At 28.5% G+C, this 22,527-nt stretch overlaps 1 protein-coding gene across 1 annotated transcript in view; it reads right to left on the bottom strand.

Annotated features, from left to right (window-relative positions):
* The window catches only part of LOC117173183 (neprilysin-21-like), a 69,317-nt gene extending 49,685 nt beyond the window's left edge, over positions 1-19,632 (bottom strand). The window contains exons 1-4 of the mRNA XM_033361606.1: positions 19,381-19,632; positions 17,535-18,172; positions 2,631-2,850; positions 133-240 (exon numbers count right to left, since the gene is read on the bottom strand). Of these exons, the coding sequence (XP_033217497.1) occupies positions 133-240; positions 2,631-2,850; positions 17,535-17,738 (532 nt within the window). The 5' untranslated portion in view covers positions 17,739-18,172; positions 19,381-19,632. The remainder of the gene's footprint in view (positions 1-132; positions 241-2,630; positions 2,851-17,534; positions 18,173-19,380) is intronic.
* Between the last annotated feature and the right edge of the window lie 2,895 nt (positions 19,633-22,527).

The raw sequence follows: 22,527 nt of genomic DNA, 5'->3' as shown, positions 1-22,527 counted from the left end.
TTTGTTACAGTTTTTACATTTTTTTTTACAAAACAGTTGATTTTTTAGCAAAAAATTACAGTTGTACAGATTTTTTACTTTCGTGTTAAATTTTTTTTCTACCAGGTGTATAGTAAAAAAACCAAAACTTACCAGGATTGAAATCCACCGGTTTCTCCCCAAATTCAAGACAGCTTTCGTAAAATCGACCTACTTTTGTAAAAACACCCGTCATTTTACCCGTTTTGTTCGTCAGCATCTCTGATAAAAGAGAAAATTATATTATTTAAAAAGATAAGTAACTAGCAAGGTGTTAATCACTATAAATTTCGATGTGCAAAACAATTTAAGAATTTAAATGCTTGAAATGAACTGGATAAAATTGAAAGGAATTGGATATAATTGCAAAGAATTTTAAAAAGTTCAAAGCGAATTCAAGAGAATTCAGAAGCACAAAAATCTAAATAATTTAAAAACATTATGGGTAATTAAAGGCAATTTAAATAAGTTCAAGAAAATTTCAAGGATTTCAATTAAATTCAAATTTCAAGAATTAAACAAAACTGAATAGAATTGCTTAGAGTTTAAAGGAATTTCAAATCATTAATTTGAAGAAATGCAAGATGAATTTGGAAGAAATCAAAGTTTATTCAAGGTATTTAAAAATAAATAACGAACAATAAACCGAAGAATGCAAAAAAATTTAATTAGAAAGAAGTCAAGAGAATTCCGAAAATCAGAAAGACTTCAAATACTTAAAAGAATTTAGAATAATTCAAAAGAAATCAAGAAATTTTGAAAAAATCGAAGAATCGAAGAGAATTTAGTAGAATCCAAAGAATTCCACAAGTTCAAAGTATCCGAAAAAATTTGAAAGAAATCAAGGGATTCAAAATAAATAAAAAGCATTTAGAAGAATTTCCATTTTAGAACTATTTAAGAGTCAGCAGAATTTTGAAAAATCCAAAGAATTAAAGAGAAAACAGGGTTAATTCCGAAAATGTCAAAAGAGTTCAAAAAATTTAAAGCAAATTCTAAAAATTAGAAAGTATTTACAAAATTCAATATATATTTAAAAGGATTGCACAGAATTAGAAATAATAAAAATCATAAGAATTGAAAAGAAATCAGGCTGAATTGAAAATTATTTAAAAGAATTCAAGAAAATTTCGGGTTAATTTAAGATGATTGAAACAAATGTATGGATGTTCAGTACAATTCAAACAAAATCCAAGAAAAATAAAAAGTGTATACAAATTTCAAGTTCAGTTCAAGATAATTCAAAGTATTGAAAAGCCCTTTAAAGTTATTAAAAGCAAATTTACATAAATTAATTCAAAATGATGCAAATGAACTTAAAGAATTGAAACTAATTTTAAAAAGTGCACAAAATTGGATAGAATCATAATAATTGAAAATAATTATCGGTGAATTCAAGAGAATTAAAAATAAAGTAAGAGAAGCCAGAGAATTCAGAAGAATTTAAATAATTTAGAATATTGTAAAAGAATTCAAAAGAATGCAAATTAATTCAAAAGGCTGAAAAAAGTAAAGAATTCAAAATAATTTAAAGAATTGAAAAGAATTCAAAGAATGTAGAAGCTCGCGTGCACCAAAATTCATGAATGGTAACAACAAAATCTAATGAAGAAAAATAATTAAATAATTTCTTGCCGGTAGTCTATTATTTATAAAAGGGATCATTAATAATTTGAAGCATGAAAAATTAATTTTATTGTTAAAAAGAGTTGTCTCCTATTCTATGAATAAGCTTTTGTAGAAAAAGTTACAAAAACTCCTACACTCATAAAAATTTTTGTTTGAATCAAACAACAACATTTTTTGAACTCATATAGTTGTATAATCGGGTTTTAATTGTATGCACTCGTAGGATAGGGCCCAATGTTTGCATTCGAACTCGACTATCGAAAATTCGGCTGAACTCGGAAGGCGGTTTTCTGCAGTTTTCCTCTACCCTGGCCAAATTGAATTCATAAAGTAATTCTATGACCACCTTAGTAAACAAGATTTTTACAGGCCCATACCCAGCACTATCGGTAAACAAGAACTTTACTTAATTTAAACAAGGCATTTATTTAAACTAACCAAAATTTTGCTTGGAAAAAATAAAGAAAGAAAAACCAAAAATTATTTTCAGTCAAACAAACATTAATCTCAGTATAGAGAAGCTTGGGGGGGGGGGGGTCGACAATATCAAAAAAGCGTTCTATATTTTTTGAACCGCTTCTTACAGATTACAATAATCCATTTTAAAAAACTCATGAAAAATGCTTTATAGCTGTCTGCAGAAATAATCTTAATCCCTTATTTACATACTTTATATGCCGGCAATCACCACACTAACAATTATTGACACCTACATGAAAGCGCGAGTTCGAGACGAACTTGACCCATTCAAAGCTGGCAGATTAATCGACGTTGTGTGGATAACGTATATGTAGCTCGTTTTTCTTTCTTACATAAATTCCACTCTCTAAGGTTTCTTTCCGTTTGAAAAGGTATAGATACTTTAAAAGGTTTTCAAGAATATCCGTGGGTAATTAATGGCAAACAAAAGAAGAACAAAGAAAACAAATTTTAATCAAGTTTAAGGCATGAATTCGACATTAGAAAAAAAATTAAAAACTTACGCTTGATTTTTTGATCAACTTGAGCCTGTAGTGTCCCGAAACTTGCACTTGGCTGATAAGGCTGTCGATCGCGGTAGCCACCACAAGCGAACTGATAAAAATCCTTGCAAGGATCCACACCTCTTTTCATGGATGCGAGCATTTTGAGAGAGGCTTCGTAACATGCCTTTGTCTCACAAATTCCTTCTGGGCCATCTCTTTCTCTGATGCATGCGTCATCCTAAAAAAAATGACACAACAAAAAAAAGGTTTAATATTATCGAGAGGGTGTACATACGAGGAATTTCCTGATTGTATCCGACCTCGAACTCTAAGTTTGTGCCTAGTTTTGCTATGGTCAAAAATAGGGTTTTACCATTTAGTACGCCGCTCATTTCAGGATGACGGTACGCACTGAACAAAGAGTGTGCATTAAATCCTGCCAAAAAATTTGACACTCATTTTCTGAAACCATCATTATGAATCAAGAAGTATATGGTGAAGAGTCTGTGAGTAATACTCAAATTATAGAGTGGTTTTGAAGATTAAAAAATGACCGTACTTTAGTGGAAAGTGATTCTCGCTCTGGTAGAACCGCAAAGGAAAAAAGCTTAATAAGTGCAAAAAGGAAGGTTTTGTGCACTATGAATACGCTGATTCTGACACAGGCCTGCGAATCATAATTTAACTCAAGTGTAAAATTTAAGAAAATGAAATGAGATCAAAATCAAATTTAAAATCCTATTTAACGTCCAATAATCACACAAATCCTTTTTCTTCTCTTTTTTTGTTGTTTTCATTATTATCAAATCACAATAAAAGACATTTGTGAAAAATAATTGCCAATGTCATGCAGCATCGTTATCAAGGCAAGAAAAATTCGAGCCGGAAGGAACAGCAACGAAACTACGATGCTCTTCCCTGATACCTAAGAATCAAGTGAGGGTCCAAATGTAAACCAGTTATAAACATACCAGAAATATGCGGGTGAGGGGCGAAATACAAACCCGTTATAAAGATACCTGAAATATCTGAAAAAAGGAAGTAAAATAAAATCAACATTTATTAAAATTCAATGCTAAATATAATTAGTCATACTAGAATAACTCTTGTTTAATTTGTCCAAACCAGTTTTTAAATTAATATATAACTCCTTTTGTTTGATAATATAAAACATTTCTAGAGTTGCATACCGACCGAGACGAGCAATGAATGGCCCAGAAGGAGAATGATTCTTGTTTTAATATTTTAATTCGCGTCTCGTCTCGTCTCGATTAAACGAGATTATCGCAGTACGAGCGAGAACAATCGAGAGCTAAATTATATACAGTTATTTTAATATTTTATTTGTGTAAAAACAATAATGCTGAAAATGATCCAAAAACAGGAAGATGAAAGAAAATTTATGAGCAAAAATTAAAGTATATCCTCATGGGCTAAAGAATCTATAAGCTTTTACGCAACGTGAATATCACATCTTTGGAAAGCTTAAATCCTTAGGATTTACGAAATTATTCACAATTTTAGGGTGAAAGATATTTTAAAGGAAAAATGCTCTAGTTTATGAGAATTTTACTGAAAAAATTTTTAATTATTAAACTTTAATTAAGCCTCAGGAACATGGCAAATAAAAACAGAAATAAAATCTCCGACAGAGGACAATGAAGTTTTTTTCGGGCTCTCACGCACCTTATTACTGAAGAGTTATATTCAGTCGCTTTCATCAAAGGCTATTTTATATGCGAAACATTTTTTATGCTTTTTGTTTGAAATGTCAAATGTTACATTTTTTATTAAAAACCCATATTTTTGAACTGGAAATTTAACTCGTTAGTTGAAAGTTGTACTATTTGATTAAACATTCCTTTTTCTAGAAAATTCATAATTTCAGTTGAAACTTGATCTCTCGGGCATTTTTAAGTAAAAAATAAACTATTATATTTTTGGTTCAAAAACTCTATTTTGTACTTTAAAAATTTAGAAATATCAAAATTCAAATATTTGTTTGAAAATTGTTCTTTTTTGATTCAACTATTGTGTGAAAAATTCGCTTTTTTGATTTGAAAGTTTATCTCTTTTTGCATAAATTCCATAATTTTTTGTTAAAAATGCAAATGGTCGGTAAAAAATTAATTTATTTTGGTCTATAATTAAGCTCTTCGTTGAAAATTCACATTTTCGGTTTTTAGTTTAAAATTTATTTCAATGCTTGAGAATTTAAATATGTTGTTGAAAATTCGTTAATTTTTTTATTGAAAACTAATTCTTTCAATCAAAAATGTAATTATCCATTTTTTTGTAAAAATTGTACATTTTTTTATTGTATATTGACAAATTTCATTGAAAATTCATATATTTTGTTAAAAATTCGTTCTTCGTAAAAGAAAATTAATCCTTCTCCTTAAAAATTTAACTATCTGGTGTAAAAATGATGCAATTTCTTGAAAATTCACTTTTTTGTTTATACATGTGACTGTTCTTTTTAAATTAAAATAAAACTCTTTTTCGGTTGCAATATAAATTATTACATTTTGATTGGAAATCCATATTTTATGATTAAAAAATCAACATCCTGGTTAGAAATTACTCACTGATAGTTTGTTCAGGTGTAAATACTGCTTTTAAAATCACGGATATTAAATTGCAAATATAAATTTATAGTCTTAAATTAAAGTAAAAAAATATTAACCTCTTAAGATGTTGTGAATTTGTAACTTTTTTCTCAGATAATTTATTTTCCTAATAGTTTCGCTTGAAAGTAGGCATGATTTAAATAACAATAATAATAATAATGAAGGGAGATCCACATCAAATCTAATATCAGGTTAACCTCAATGAGGGTCAATATTAATATGAAAAATTTAATTGAAAAAATTGGATCTTTACTTGATTCATTAATTAAATAGATTGAAAACTGCTGTGATGAATTATCCTGTAAATTTTCTTCAGCCACTGTATTTTCATCGGCTTGATTTTCTGAATTCGCCCAAGTAAGTATTTGCTCTCGGCATTCCATCTTCTTCTGTGATTTATGTACATAATTCCTACTATCTAAAATGCTTAAAATTTTCCGTTTGTTGAACATTTTATTTTCAAATTCAATTGATAGACACATTCAAATCTTGTATTCGTTCGATCTTGCAGACAATACCACCCTTTTCAAAATTATCTGAGGATCCTTGCAAAAAAATATTAGTGGAAGCTTCTAATGTGTCCCCTAAGGGTTTACATTTTTCTTACACCTTCTCTATTCCTTTACACACCCTCCACACACTTACTTGGTTGTGGAAGGGGGACCTACAGTTTAAGGTGGGTTCCGAACCACCAATCAAAAAGTTATTATTGAATCCATTTTAAATGGTATACGAAAAATAGTATGAATCCTAAAATGTTTAACAAAAATTCAACAGTTTTCGAAAGTCCAAAAAATGGAAAAATAAAAGCATTAAAAGAAATATACTCCTTCAATTCTTTCTGATCATCTGCAGGAAAAATATTACTGTGTCTGCTTCTGATTTGTTAAATTCTAATCGTAATATGTTTCTCAATTAACTTTTGTGGGTAATAATTCAGAAAACGAATATTGCTAACAATATTCAAATTTCCTTTGTGAAATAAGAGATGGGACAAACCTAGAGCTCTGTCAACTAAGTTTTTGATTGCTGCTGCTTTGTTTTGAAAAGGATGAGCAGAAAAGATATTTAAAATTCTACCTGAATATGTACTTTTCATGTAATAATTGGAGTTGATATTAAAATTTTGACCTTTAATTACTTCTATGTCAAAAAACCTGATTTTATTGTCATTTTCTATTTCATGGGCAAATTGAAGTTTTTTATGAAAACTGTTAAAAGCATCGACACCATTCTGCAACTTTGCTAAAGGAGCACGTAATAAGGTATCATCAACATACCAAAAGTAAAAATGCAAAACAAAATTCAACTTCTTGAAAGCAAAGACCTCCAAATCTTCCATAAATATTTCAGCTGAAATCGGAGAAATGACTGAACAAATGGGAGTACCCAACTTTTGCCTATAAAAAGATCCATTAAATTTCAAAAAAGTTGAGTTCATATTAAAAACAATCCTTTTGATAAATTCTTTTTGACGTAATCAAGAACATATATTCTGATATTGTTTCATCTATTTGAAATTGCCTGTTCAACTAATTCAAGGGGTATACTCGGCAACATTGCAACAATATCAAAAGAAATTATTACATAGTCATCCAGAAGCGTTTTTTGAATAATAATTTTTTGAATTTCCCAGCTATTATTATTATTTTATTATGAAGTTGTGATAGAGTCTTTGTGAATCAAATAAAAGTTTTGTTCCAAAAACTAAGTGGAATTATTAATACTTGGAAAAACTATTCTCAGAGGATAGCTATCTTTGTGAATCTTTCTCAAACCGTAACATCTGGCAAGAACTGTGTCTTTAGTATTATTATTAGTCCACCTTGAATGTTTTCCTAAAACTTCTTTCCTTTTACAATTTTCAAGCATCTTGAAAGTCCCTTTACCAACATTCATGCAAATTATATCAGGATTGTATTTAAGAAAACTTTTCTTTATCATGAAACATTTAAAAATTTTGCGATCAATATTACTAATAAACAGAGAATTTTTATCAACAAAGCTCTTTGTCAAGTATAACAGCTTGTTTCGGAAATCTTGCTGATCTAATATCGGAATTTTGTGTATACTTGATTCGACATCTTTAACTATTTCCATAATTTTTTTCGACCTACTCATTATCACACGCTAGCGTGTGAATTGAATTAGGAATTTGAATATCTGCCCAATTTACAAACCAAGGATCCTTATCTCCTTTCTCAAAGAATCTGTGCAAATTAAAATTTTGCTCTTGAATGTTAGTTCGCTCATCAATCGAAATATAAAATTGGTTCTCATGTTTTTTTATCACTGATTAAAAATATTTTAAAATGAAAATCTTATGTTTGAAAGGATCAATAATTTCATGTTGTTCTAAATATGTTTCTTATTTACTTCTGATCCTGGAAATTTTTTAATGAAAAAATTTAACATTATTTGAAACATCATTGAACTGTAAATTTAGCAGTAAGCGTTTAAAATTTCTTAAAGTATGTTCAAATTATCCATTGCAAAAATTACTGTTCTTTTACATTTAATTAAAATTTTTTAAAAAGAATGCTGTCTCTTAATTTATGATGTATATCAAACCATAACTTAACCTTTCTGGAAGCATCCGGACCATGCGCAACTTTGATCTGATTAAAAAATATAATGTGAAAAAGAGGGGCAGAGCTAGAAATTACCTCCAATCCAAGTCAGCTAAATCAAAATTTAAGAAATTTAAATGAGATTAAATCAAATTTAAAATCATATTTAAAGTCCGAAAATCAATTATGTTTTTAGACAAATATATTTCAATACGAGAACTTAAAATATTTTGTTCGGTCTTGTTCCTTTTTAAAACATATTCTAAAATCAACTTCTCGTGCATTTATTTGTTACCAATCATATCGTCTCATGTCTAACTCCCAATCAAATTCGACCGATAGTGTCGGAAAAATCAGAACTTTCATGATAAAAATGACTTTTGCAGAAAATAATGAAGAAAATTAATTCTACAATCAATAATTAATTAGTTAAATAAATACATAATTATTTGCTAACCATGAAACATAGTTTTAAAAAATTGTATACCCATGAATCTAAAATTTTTATACTTTTTTAAAGTGTAAAAGTCTTTCAATCATTAAACTATAACTATTATTAATTACGTTTAATTTATGTATCCAAAACTTAAATAATTGTAATCTTGTCTATTATTTTAACTCTCTTGAAATATAAAAATCTTCTGCTAACCATAAACTTAAAACAAACTAGTTTGAAAGAAATTAAAAAAATATTTTATAAACTTTCGAAAATCTTTTAAAGTTTGAAAATATGTTGAATTTCTTCAAAACTTCTACTATTCCTAAATATCTTTCTAACTGACTCAAATTATTCCTAAAATTTTGAAAAATATTAAAAAATAAAAGAAATTGCCTTAAATCAAATTGCACATTAGGTTTTACATTTGTTCAAAACTTCCTAATAATAACTTCTAAACAGATTCGAATTTTTCTTATAATTTTTTTAAATCCTACAAAATAAAAAAAAAATTTCCTTAAATCTTTTAGATTTTTTACGATAATTTTAAAAATCTTTTGAAATGCTAAAAAAAATGTAAAAAGTATTTCAAATTAATTTTTATGTCAAAAAATAATTAAGCATTATATCAGGAATCTTAAGAAATTGGTTTATACTCTCGAAACCTTTCGAAATTCGCAATATATTTATAAATTTATTGATCAAAATCTTTAAAAGACTAGATTTTTCTGTACATACTTTAAAATATTTCCAAGTTTTAAACTATATTTGACGCTTTCTAAAACTTCGAAATATATATTAAGCTTACTTGAATTTTTTCTACCATTTTTCTTATTTCTGAAAAATAAAAAAATTGTAGTGTATGTTTTGAAAATTAGAAAAAATCTTTAAAAACTTGCCTTACAGTCTTCTTAAATTTGTTTCTTTTCTTTAAAATTTCAAAATACTTAAAATATTTCTAAATTCGTTGTTTGAATTCTTCAAAAATCTAAAATTTGTTTCAAATGTTTTGAAATATTAAGTATTATCTTACAATTTTTTTTTTTTTTAATCAAAGAATAAATTTATTCAGTTTTTTGAAATCCTTTTAAGTTGTAAATTATTTTTTATATCTATTTAAAATTTATGAACATCTTATAAACTTACTGAAATATATATTTTTAAATTTTGTATTCTTGGAAATTAAAAAAAAATTGCGTTAAAACTTCTAAATTTCCTTTCGAAATTTTACGAAATCATTTAAAATGATTAAAAATCTTTCTCAATGTTCTCTTAAAATTTATTTTTAAAATGAAAAATCTTTTCGAATTTTCCCAGGAATCTTAAGAAAATTTGTAATGCTCTTAAAACCTTTAAAAATTCTTTAAAAAAAAACTTATTTGTTTTGAATATTTATAAATCACAGCATTCTCTTTATGCTAAAAAATGGTTTGAAGATAAATTTCATATAATATAGTTTTGATATTTTAGTTTGTATTTCAAACATGACATTTATAATTTTTAAAATGTATATGAAAACACAGTTTTCTATGGAAAAGTAAATTTAAGTGACATAAGTGTTTTAGAAGTCTTATGATTAAGCAAATATAGATTTCAAATGTATTAAAACGCAAAGACTAAATTTTTCGAGGTGAATCTTAAAAAAAAACTAATTTTTAACAAAATTGTTGAATTTTTAACCCAAAAAATAACTTTTTAATTGAATATAGTTGATTTTCTGAAAAATAGATCATTTTTAAATAAGTAGTTTTATTTTTAACCAACAATATTATTTTTTAATAAAAACAGTTAAGTTTTCAAATAACTAGTTAAATTAAAATTTAACTGTCCCATTTTTGGCCATGAAATTCCTCTTTCTTAGTTGAAAATTGATTTGTTTTAGTAAAACTCGTAATTTTTAGAGGAAAATTAATTTTTAAGGTTAAAAATATAAATTTTTGGTTGGAAATTATTCTCTTTCAGTTAAGGATTCAATTATACTGATTTGGATTTAAAATGGAAATCTTTTTTAATTGAAACATCAACAATTACATTTTTCATTGTTAATTAATTTTTTTGGTTAAAATTTTAACTTCTTTGTTAAACTAATTTCTTGATCATTAATTTTCTTGGTCAAGATTCGTAATTTTGTTTCAAAATCCATGTCTGTAGTTGAAAATTAATTTCTTTAACTAAAAAATTAACTATTTGGTTGAAACTTTAACTTTTTGGTAAAAAATTAATTTTGCTTGAAAATTCATATTTTTGTATAAAAATCATCTTTTTGGATTGCAAATTCAACAATTTTTCGCAAAGTTCAATTATCTAGTATAGAATTCCAATTCATTATGGGAAATTTGTATTTTTATTGGAAATTAATTGTTTCAACTGAAATGTAAAAAATCGGTCTTCTTGGTTGGAAATTCAACTATTTGGCTAAAAGTCTATATATTTTTTTGAAGAGCGTTTTTTCAGAAAATGAATGTTCTTGGTTAAAAATTCAACTATTTACTTGAACGTTTGTGTATTTTTCTGAAGTTTCGTTTTTTTTCGAAGCAAATTCATCTTCCTGGTTGAAGATTCATATGTTTGGTTGAATACTCAAATATACACTTCAATATATACATTTTTGATAGAAAGCTCGTTCTATTTGACTTAAAATTTCGAAATTTTGGATCAGATTTTTTTTCTGTATTAACTGAAAAATGTTTGTGGCTTGAAATTCAGCCCTTCTTGAAAATTCATCTCTTTTCGTAGAATCTTTATTGCTTCAAGTAAACTGTTTTTGATTAAAATTAAAAATGTCTTGGTTAAAATATCAACTTTTATCATTTTCATTCAGAAATCAACTACAAAATTCAAATTCAAATGAATTAAAAAGAATTCAGAAACATGTGTACATCTGAATTTATCAGTAATTAAATTCTTGAATATTATGAAAATATGTAAAAATATGACCTGAAGATAAAATCTAATACAAAATAAATCCGAAGGATTAGAAATTTTAGTAAAATCTTCCGAAGCTTGAATAGTACATTGTCTGGAGCTACCATACTTTCTCTACTGAATTTTCAAAAAAACAGTTTCATTAACAAAATTGATGAAAATTGTAACTAATTTATTTTCTATAAACAGAAAGAAGCCTTATCAAATGAAATACTAAACTGCAAAATTTAACATTAGACTTTACAACGTAAAATGCTGTCTCTGTATGAAATTGTTGATTTCTGAAGCCAAAAAGAGGACTTTTCTACAAAATGAGCTTTCAAAACAAAAGAAAAATTTGAAAATAAGAAAAAATTTTCAGTGAAGAAAGAAAACTCAAATCTATTGTAATTATGAAATTTGCAAGGAAAAACGGATAATTTTCTACAAAACGATTGAATTTTTAGCCTGTAAATATAAATTTTCAACAGAAAAGTTAAAGTTCAGTAAAATTAAAAAATGTACAAGTAATCAGATGAATTCTGAACCCAAAACATAACAGTATACTTCTTAACTAAAAAGAATTAACTTTCGAATAAAATAATTTTCAATCTAAAATTTTCACCAACAAAAAAAAAGAATTCTCAACGGAAAACATACATAAGAATTGATAATTTAACCAACAAACTTTTTATTTTAAACAAAGAACAGTTGAATGCAATTAAGAAAGATTTTTCAGTCTCAAAAAAAACCTTTAACTAAATTGTGAAAGTTTCAAGTCAAAGGGGATTTTCTATAAAACAGTTAAATTTTGAAACCGAAAACATGAATTGAAAAAAAAAAGATAATTTTTCATGAAAATAGTTTAATTTAAAACCATGAGAATAAATAAATATTGGTTTGAAACAAGAAAATTAGATTTTCTTATTTTTAAAAGGTAATAAGGTAAAGAATGTGGAATCTGCACTCTGCAGTAGTCTATTATAATAAAGTCTTCTGTCTGACCAAAACCGAACCTATCTACTGCTCAAGTTAGTTGTGCCAAAAGACAGGTATCTGGGAAAAAAGTTTTCTATCATATTAAGGATCTTATGAAATAAAAAAATTATTTTTTCTGAAAATTGTTGAAAACTGAAGAAAAATAATTATTTTAATAATACTCTTTGTGATTAAATTTTTTCTTACTGTCGCTTCATATTTCTAGATATTTGTTTCACATTTATTTCTTTAAAAAATTCTGTTTCAGCCATATAAAAATTAATTTATGTATTGAAAACAGTAAAGTTCTAGAAAATGTTTTTCCGGAAAATAGCCACCATTTCTTAAAATTAATTTATTTTCTTTTATTAATTTTTTTGGTTAAAATTTTAACTTCTTTGTTGAACTAATTTCTTGGTCATTAATTTTCTTGGTCAAGATTCGTAATTCTGCTTCAAAATCCATGTCTGTAGTTAAAAATTAATTTATTTAACTAAAAAATTAACTAAAAAATCGATCTTCTTGTTTGGAAATTCAACTATTTGGCTAAAAGTTTATTTCTAAAAGTTCTAAAAGTTTATTTATTTCTTTAAAAAATTCTGTTTCAGCTATATAAAAATTAATTTATAAACTGAAAACAGTAGAATTCTAGAAAATTTTTTTCCGGAAAAATAGCCATCATTTGTTAAAATTCTGCAATTTTTTAAATTGATAAGAAGCCGTACTAAGAAGAAATTCAATTTTTAAAAATATTTTTTAAATAAATGTCTTTTTCTCCTGAATTTTTTGTACATTTCCACAGAATTGGAATAAAGGTCAGGTTTAAGGAATAAAGCCCTGAACCAAGGTAAGCTTGACATTAGTCCCGAAACCTTGCCATATGGCTTCCGTACGTTTGCACGTGCGTTTCCCCAACAGACACTTTAACAATTATCTGCATTTCAAAAGAAAATAAAAACAGTATACAAATTTAATTACGAAATTATCTGAATGTAAAAAACTAAAAATTCCAATATAAACTTTGGACAACACACTCTTAAACGTCTCAATCAAAATTTAAAAAAAAATCAATAAAGAAAAGGTAAAGATGTAATTAATTCATTTTAAAAGAATTAAACCACAAGATTTTATTAAAATACACTAAAAAGAAGCAAAATGATTTACTCACAAAATTAACGTTGCAATAACATAATAAATATTTACATAACATTATTATTACATTATTATTATTATTGAAGTCCCTCTCTTAAGAGTGAATCATTTTTTATAGATATATTTTAATAAAAGGTTGTATTTGCGAAATTATTTGTAATTATTTGTTATCTACTCAAATAAATACACAAGAAGTAAACTTTATCCCTAAAATCTTTTTTAATATCATTAATCTTTCTGATAATATTATTTAATTCACTACAAATAATTTCTTATATTCGAAAAAAAATCAGAAACTCTTTTTTCACTACTAAAAAATAACGTTTTCAAAAAAGTAAAAAAATCGATAATTCTTGTAAAAGGAAGGTCTACGGTACCTTATTTTATCGACTAAGTTTAAAAAATCGATCTCAGGCCGAATAACTAAGATATAATGAATCTTTTACATTGTATAGATTTTAACATATAATTTACTTGAAATTAAAAAAAAAGCTTTTACGAATTTCAAAAGATAAAAAAATGTGGAGTACTTCGAATCGACTGAAAATGTATTTAAAAATTTTGAATAAATTTAAAAAATAATTCAAAACTTGAAAAGATTTTAAAACATTTATATCTATATGTAGATTTTTAAAGATTTCGGAATGCAATTTTGAAGCATGTTAAAGATTTTAAAAGGTTTTAAGATAATAAAAAAATTTTCCTTAGATTTCTAAAAAATGTTTTGATGATTTTTTAGTTTGAAAAATTAATTTTAAGAAATTGTTTTTAAAGATTTTAAATCATTTTATAATATTTCCTAAAATGTCCAAAAGAATTTAATGATGCTTCCTTAATATCGAAAGATTTTTATAAAATAGTTAAATTTCCAATCGATAGAAAAGGTATTTAAAAATTTTTAAGAAATTGAAAAAATAATTCCAAATTTGAAAAGATTTCAAACCATTTAAATCAATATGTAAACTTTGGAAGATTTCGAAATAAAATTTTGAAGTTTTTGAAGGATTTTGAAAGGTTTTAAGGCAATAGAAGAATTTGCTCAAGATTCGTGAGAAAATTTAAAACGATTTTTTATACCTTCCTATTTGTTCAAATTTGTATTTAAAATATCTGAAATCTGCAAATATATTGTTAAATTTTCTTAAGAATCTTGGAAAATTTATATAACCTCCAAAACAAATAAATAAGATTTTATAGATTAAAAATTTTTCGTGTTGAATTTCTTTTTTAATTGTAGAACAAGAATTGCTTTTTTTAAACGAAATTGTTGTCAGCAAGATAATTAACATTTCTTGAAAGTTTGATAATATTCAAAAATTGTTTGGGGATGGATTTGACCTCTTATTCTCAACTTTGTCCCTAAATCAAAACTTTAGGGGTGTTGATACCAACTTTAAATTTTGTTTATAAAGAAAAAATTTTGATGGTCACATGGCACCCTGATAAAGAATTGCCTGTATTTATAAAAATAAATAAGTTAAAATTGTCAAAAATTTTAAACTCTAAAAAGTCAAATTTAGAGCAGAGAAACATCCATATTGCCCCCTAAATATTTTTCTTTCAAATCTGGCAAAAATAGGAAATCAGTTTCTCACCAATAGAAAGAAATTTCCGATTCAAGGGTTTAGAAAATAAAAAAAGCATTTCTTTAGTAAGACTGTATTCTCTAAATTTGATCGTTGGATTCTTGTTTTTTTTTCTAGAATTTCGTAGTTAAATGTTAATACTGGAAATTAAAGAATTTGAAATTTCGTACATTTTGAATTTAATAACTTAAGCGTTACTATACAAATTATTACAAAATGCACCAATCGATTTTAAGACAGAGAAATTCTCTCTTTTATCTATATAAATGATCACAATGCGCTTCTAAAGCAAAACATTGCAGCTTTGGCAAGAATATGGATAAAAAGAAATACAAAAAATTGGCTAAGACTCAACTTTCTAATACTGCGTCATTTGAAAAATGCAGTATTGTTGAGTCAATCCTATTGGCTCAGTACCAGTTTCACTCAATTAAAATTTTTTAATTCTTTACTAGCACAAATTCTCATAAATAATCAATATAATTAATTAAACAGTTTCATTTCTATAAATATTAATCTCACAAATATTATAAAAGACTTTTTGATTCAGAAATGTCAATCAAAAACCCGACGACATAAAAACGTTAGCAAGTATAAGATAATTGCAAGTTGAGGAAAATGTTTTAAAAGTCCTTGCTAAGTAGTTTGGAAACTTTGGGAGTTGCCGTTTTATTTCAAAGCTTGCCGCATAGAAAATATTAAAACCTGACATAATTAAAATGGTGGATTTCGTACAAGTATTTTTCTCATTCATTTTAAATATGAAAACGTTTCCAGGGTAGCAAAGTTTGAAAGTTTCTTCAGAAAAGTTGAATTTCCGAAACAATAGAGCCTATCTTATAGAACCAATCTTTTTAATTCTCAGCCTTAATATTACTTCTGAACAAAATTTTATTTCAGGAAAGTAACTTTCAGCTCAATTTATTCTATATCGCGTAATCTTTGTAAAAGGTTATATAAAAACTTTCAGCAAAAAAAGAGTTTATCTTTTTTATAACTTTTGACTAGAAGCGACACTTTACGAGATAAAGCCAGATTCATCGATTTTATAATGCTTCTGGCAGCTTATCATGATTATTGTTAAGCTATCGGAGAAAATTTATAGGAAAAAGTTATGTAGTTTGTTAAAATCTTCTTTTCGCTTTTTCCAAGCGAGAATGTTTTAAAACAGAAATTTAAAAATATTTTTTACAATGCGCTTATTTTAGTAAAGGATTTTCATATTATCGTGATGTGCCTGAAAAATTCAGCAAATTCTGTGCTTGCAAATTAGAAAGGCTAGAGCTTGGACTAACATCGCTAAATTATTAAAACGGTGCTTATCTCACGAGCACTGGCCTTCCTCATTATAATCAAGTATAGCAAACATCATTTACTTTCCCGTAGAAGGAGCATTATATATCACCTGCAATATTTTTCCCTGACACTTTTCTTCTTCAAAACATTACTCTGCTCTTACTGTTTGGTTATTTTATTTTTATTCAAAATTTTTCCTATTGCAATTTAAATTTAGATTGATTTATTTTAATGTCTTCATGGATCTGTATCTACAACTTCTTTCATTACCCAAAATATCCAAGCGATCATTTTATATCATTACATAATAAGTACAAGTTGAGTAAAAGAGGACAATCATAATTAACCTTATGAGGGTCTATTGTATCTGTAAATAACATCATGATGGTTTCAGATGATATTGTTTTTAATGCATGATGTGTTTCTAGAGGTCTTGAGAGATGCTATCCTTGTAGAAAAGTATTGTTAATAGCTTTTTTTTGGAAAGAAAAATGATTTGATATATTTTCATGGATTTAAGTGGTTATAAGAATGTTACCTTCATGAACATACAAGATGACATTTCCCTGTATGAGGATGATCACAGAAGATGTTCTTATCAATAAAGATAATTGGGGATGATTAGATACCAGTCAATAGAATTGGTTAGAAGCAATAGTTTCAAGAACAGAAATCGCTAGAGATGGTATTCTCATGAATAAATATGTTTAACCTATGACAAAGCACAATCGCTATAAATGGTACTTTTATCAATAGATATAATTAGCTTACGATGAAGCACTACTTAGCTGAAGTTACTATTAGATAATAGTTTATAGATGGTATTTGTTATTATAGATATGATTATCTTATGATGAAGCACTAATCAGATGATTTTTCTATTAATGTACAATGATTAAAGCAATACTTTAAAGAAAAGCAATCGCTAGAGATAGTATTATTATCAATACGTATGATCAGCTTTATAATAAAGCATTAATTATATGATGTTCTTATAGTTCAAGGTGGTTAGTGATGGTATATTTTTTATAAGAATCGGTAGAGAGTATTTTTTATAATCAAGATGGCTCTAGAGTTTTTGGCAGAGATGATAATCCTGCAAAAAAGATAGTTGAAGTTGGTACTATTGAGACTGAAATGGATAATCTCATGAAAATGGTGATGGATGCTCTTCTCCGAAAGAAACTTGGTTCAATATGTTCTTATGGCCAGAGTAAATTAGCATCTCTGCTTCCACCATTAAATATTGTCATTTAATAGAAGTACTAGGGAAATTGTCCACATGATAGATTATTATACGATTTTTTTACCGTTAAAGCTACAAAAGACATTTTGTTGACTTTAGAAGATGTCTACAGGAAAAAACTTACCAGTGGAGCGCAATCAAGTGGTTGCTCGCCTTCTGGTAGAGTAGTGATAAGGAACAGAACTGGACTGGTGACCAGAAGGCTGGTGACAAGAAGCATGGCGAATGTGAGGAGAGCCTTGTGAACAGCTTTGCTTCTTCTAAGCCAGAAGCAGGGCACGCAACAGATCCAGGTCCCGGACTGATCAGACCTTTCGACATTGAGCATCGGCTCATCAGGGAGTGCAGCGACATCCTCCCCAGCTGTGGAAGCTGGGGTGGCATGATGTTCACGTGGGGCAGCTGGAGGGTGTACGTGAGTAGCGGCTTGGGTACAGGACCCCGGTGCAGACCCACTACCTGGGGCACACAGAGTGCGCGGACTCAGAGGCAATCTTACGGTTGCCTCTCCACGTGTGCGGATACCCACACCACGGGTCCTGCGCCCTCCGTAACCCTGGTTCACTGTACACAGAGCCACATTTGCCGGGTGACCCCGAACTTTCTACCTCAATCACGCCAGCCTTTTCCTGGTCTTCCCTAAAGCTGTCCAGCTTTATTGGTCCTTGATCAACCTTTGCAGAAAGTCGGTCTTCTGGTTTCCCTTGGCTCCTCTTGACACAGGATTGCACATTCTTTCTGTTCTTGATGGTCGATGGTGAACTGAAAAGAGAAGAAGATTATGTATAAGGTAACCAATACCATGTCTTTTCTAATCAACCCTAATCAGAGGATATCATCTCGGATCTTCTCTCCATTCATAAGGAAATGAAACTAGACCATATTCTTAAGATGTTTCGTAAAGATCTTATATTCTAAAGAATATCTAAAGTAGCACTGATCATCAAAAGACCATCTCTATCGATGTATCTGTAGTCAAATTCTTTAGGGAAAAGCAAGATCACTAACAACATTGCTAGACAAAACATGATAATATTTTAGTATTGCTAATTGACTTTCAGTGTGAGAGTATATCTCTAAATATTTCTGTATATTGAAATTATCGTATAAATGTTCATTTCCATTACTAAGGGTATTATCATAAACTATCTTTGTCCTTAAGAGAAGTAACTATAGCCATGGTAATTCAATCATCTTATTTCATTAGAATATCCTAAACAGTTTATCACATTAATCCGTTAGATTATTTCTTATGATCATCCCTAATCATCTCCATTCATAATGACATCATCCTGTACTTTTTCCATTATAAAGATAATATCTTTAATTAAAAGAATGATATCTCTATACATCTTAGTTCAGATAAAAATTCTAAGAGAGTTACAAAATACAAATATTTTTTAAAAGTGGTAATGACAGTTTCAAATACTTTTAAAAAATATTATTGTTCCCTTTTATTTTTATGATCTTGGATCATCATTGGCATATTTTTTTTAAGGTTGATATCCTCCCCTTGATAAAAACGACCTTTTTCTGAGTAAGAATTTCAAAAATGTTTCCAACACAAATCCTTAGATAAATATACAATACTTTCTAAATTTATCTCTTTGAATTTCAAGTGACGAGAAACAATACCAGCGAACCTTTTCCGCAATATCTGAATCGATTTCTCTAACAGTTCCTAGTTAGAATTCAACTTATAGACATAAAAGCTTACTCGACTTTTTCGAACTAAGCAATTTTTCAAGGTTTCAGTCCATCCTTTATATTCTATTATTATGACAATCTTTATTTCAATCCTGAGTCATCCCTAAATTTCGGACATTTAATAAAAAAACAACAAATCATCTACGACTTCATTTACTTTTATTTAATTGGTAAGGTCCATTTTTGTGGAAGCTTTATGTCTGACAATTAAATGTGTTACAATTATCGAACTATACAATTATTTGCTATTTAATCTAAAGTACCTTGATGCAATGAAGTTCTCACACTTGCGAGTGAAAATGCAACAGATCTTGAAATTTGAAGATTCGTTCAAATTTTTAGCTGCTATTTCTGATCTCAATATTATCAAAAAAGTTGACAAGTCCGAGTACAAATACACTAATTTTTTGAAAAAAAGGTCATTGAAAATAGGCAAAAGAAGCCTTTTTCGAAAGAAATTCGCGGAAGAAAATTTAAAAACGAAACCGGAAACCGTGGTTCTGCGTGATTGTTGCACGGCTGGAGTTAACACGCGGACTGGCAACTTAAACACTGAATCGCCTCTCCTATTACTCCCTCCTCAGCTGCTTGAAACAGGGTCGAACTTTCCTACTTTGGAGCCCCCACTTCGCTTAAATGTCGACCCGTGTTGCCCTGATAAAAATTAAAAGAATGCAAAATATTAAACATGTTCGAAATTGCACTTAAAATGTGTCGATTAAAAAATGATTAAAAACAATATTGAGTAAGAACGCTGCAAAAAGTCGAAAAATATGTTAATTAACTACTACATTAACAATTACAGCCAAATTCACTATTAATGTTGTTATCAACTGTCTGCAGTCTTTATCTAGTTTTAAGGTAAAAAAAAGCTTGGGGTTTCTTTGTAAAGTGTAATGCATTTTTTTGTTTAAAGATAACAACCTTTTTCAAATTTGATGTCCATCTTATCTCATAACCCAAAAATGTCTAGAACAATTAAATATTTTATTTATTTTTTTCTTAGAAACAACATTACTAATGCGCATGAGATCAATCGAGCGTACATTCAATGCTTCTTGTATATCTATATAGAGCTTGTAAGCCACTCTCTTTTATATTGTATTAGACATTAGACCTCTTAGCGACAAGTGCTTTTATATCGTTCAGGGACGTCTTTGGTGAAAGAAAAACTTATTATTACAAATTTTTACATTTCCATCGCACTTTTATTTATTGTTCCTGGGGGGGGGGGAGGTAGAAGGTTACACGATATGAAGCCCTGCTGAAAGTAGAAAGACGGAAAAGGACTCTTATCTTTTTCTATCCCCGACCCAATTTATCTAACAGGAATTTCAGTTTTATTCCATTTTTTCTCATTTTTGTAACAAAGGACCCTAATCTTTTTCCTTACTTCATTCTATCCCTTCGATATAAATTTGTGTCTTTGTTTATCTCCAGCGATTGAGTAAACTTATTATTTTCTATCCCTCAAAATTCGGAACCCTTCGAAAAGTTAGGAAATTAAAAAAAAAATAATTTGACGTTAACCACTAACCAGAAAGTCAATGTGACGTCCATCCTTATATAGACCTACACAGTTAAAATTGATTTCTATACCTTAGTCGCACACTGTGCCGAACTTAGCAAAACGCTTCGCCAGGCCTTTAGTTACAAGTCTGAAGACTAATTTGACTTTTTGGTTACTTTTACCGTCAGCCACCTAGGGGCAGAAATTTCAGGCTGACGTGGTAGATGAAGGATAGGATGAGATGGATAGGAGGGGATTGAAAAAAGTTGGCGTTGATTCAAATAGGGTAGAATAAGATAAAAAAGAGGAGATTGAAAAAGATAGATGGGTGCTCAGATTAACAGAGATAGAAATAGATTGACATGAATAGATAAAGGATAACATGAGATAGGGAAGAGGGGATTGGAAAAGTAGTGATGAATTTAGATTCACAATGATATAGAAAAATATAGACGGGAATTTAAATTGACAGATAGATAAAGTGTAGATAAAGGACAGGATGAGATAAGGGAGCAAATATAGAAAAAGATAGATGTGCATGTAGATTGACAAAGAGATAGAAAAATATTGACGTGGATAGACGAAGTATCGAATGTGATAGAGAATAGGATATTGAAAAGGATAAAAGTGAACTTAGGTTGACAAAAAGGTAGAAAAGGATAAACGTTGATAGACGTAAGATACTTTGAGACAAAGAAGAGGAGATTTAAAAAGATAAACGGACATTTAGATTGACAGAGAGATAGAAAAAGATTGACGTGAATATATATGAAGAACAGGAAGAGATAAAAAAAAGACGGGTTTGAAAAAAATAGTCCTGAATTTAAATTAATAAAGGGATAAAATGTTATATATCGTATGAGAGTAAGGGGAAGGAATGGATAGAAGAGGAGTAGAGAGTTAATTTTGGAAAAAATAGAAAGTGTGGGGGAATCGGGATGACGTAAGAGGGATGAGTAGGGGTAAGTGAAAGTGGGTAAGATAAAGAGGGGATAGGTTGTTGAGTGAGTACTCAGGAATAAGAGGGAGTAGAAAAATAAAGAGGACGTAAGATGTTGGTTACGAGGTCAGAGATGAGAGGATAAAACAGGAGGGGGTTAAAAGGAATATTAATGAATATTATGATACAAAGTTAATGCATGGAACTAAATACACAGATAGATGATAAAGAAGGTGAGAGAGGAGAGGGAGGATATATAGAAGGACAAGGGGGAGAGACAGAGAGAGTTCTAAGAGAAAATGCGGAAGGGGTAAGGGGCCGTGAATAAGAGGAGAGAAATGGGGAAGTTTAAGAGGGATATATTCAAATATCATTATTCAAATACAGAAGTACGCAAGTTTCCAAAAAGTTGAATATTTAAATGACAAAGATGAATTTTCAACCAAACAGTGAAATTTTTCAATACGATAGATAACACAGGTCTGCCAATAATGGGGTCATGTCAGTTGTTGGAAAGTGGAGGGTCATTTCCGAAGTAATTTTTTATGTAGACTCCGAATCCGGTGTCAGAATTGGCCCATCACGTCAGAATTTTAAGATATTTGAGGTTATGTACCCAAAAATGGCGTTTTAGCTCCATTTGAGGTTATGTACAGAAGATACAAAATTTTTTGGGATTTCAACAACCTCGAGCACCCCCGAGTACAAATTTTCAAGAAAAAAACACCCAATAGAAAATGTCTGCCTCAAAGTATTTAAAGCAAATGCTCAAGACCCTCCACTTTCCAACAACAAAACCATGTTGGCCTGTGTAAATTTTCAACGAAAAATGGGAATTAGATGAAGGAGATGTCAAGATTGTGTTAGAAGGGAGATTGTTAAATATGATGTTACAAATGTAGAAATCTGCTAGAGGATAAAGAGGGTGAGAGAGGAGGAGGATATTGGGGGGGGGGGGGG

This window comes from Belonocnema kinseyi, chromosome 5 (genome assembly GCF_010883055.1).
Source record: "Belonocnema kinseyi isolate 2016_QV_RU_SX_M_011 chromosome 5, B_treatae_v1, whole genome shotgun sequence".
Classification (NCBI taxonomy): Eukaryota; Metazoa; Arthropoda; class Insecta; order Hymenoptera; family Cynipidae; genus Belonocnema; species Belonocnema kinseyi.
Note: the sequence above shows the minus strand (reverse complement) of the source record. Positions and strands in the feature narration are given on the sequence as shown.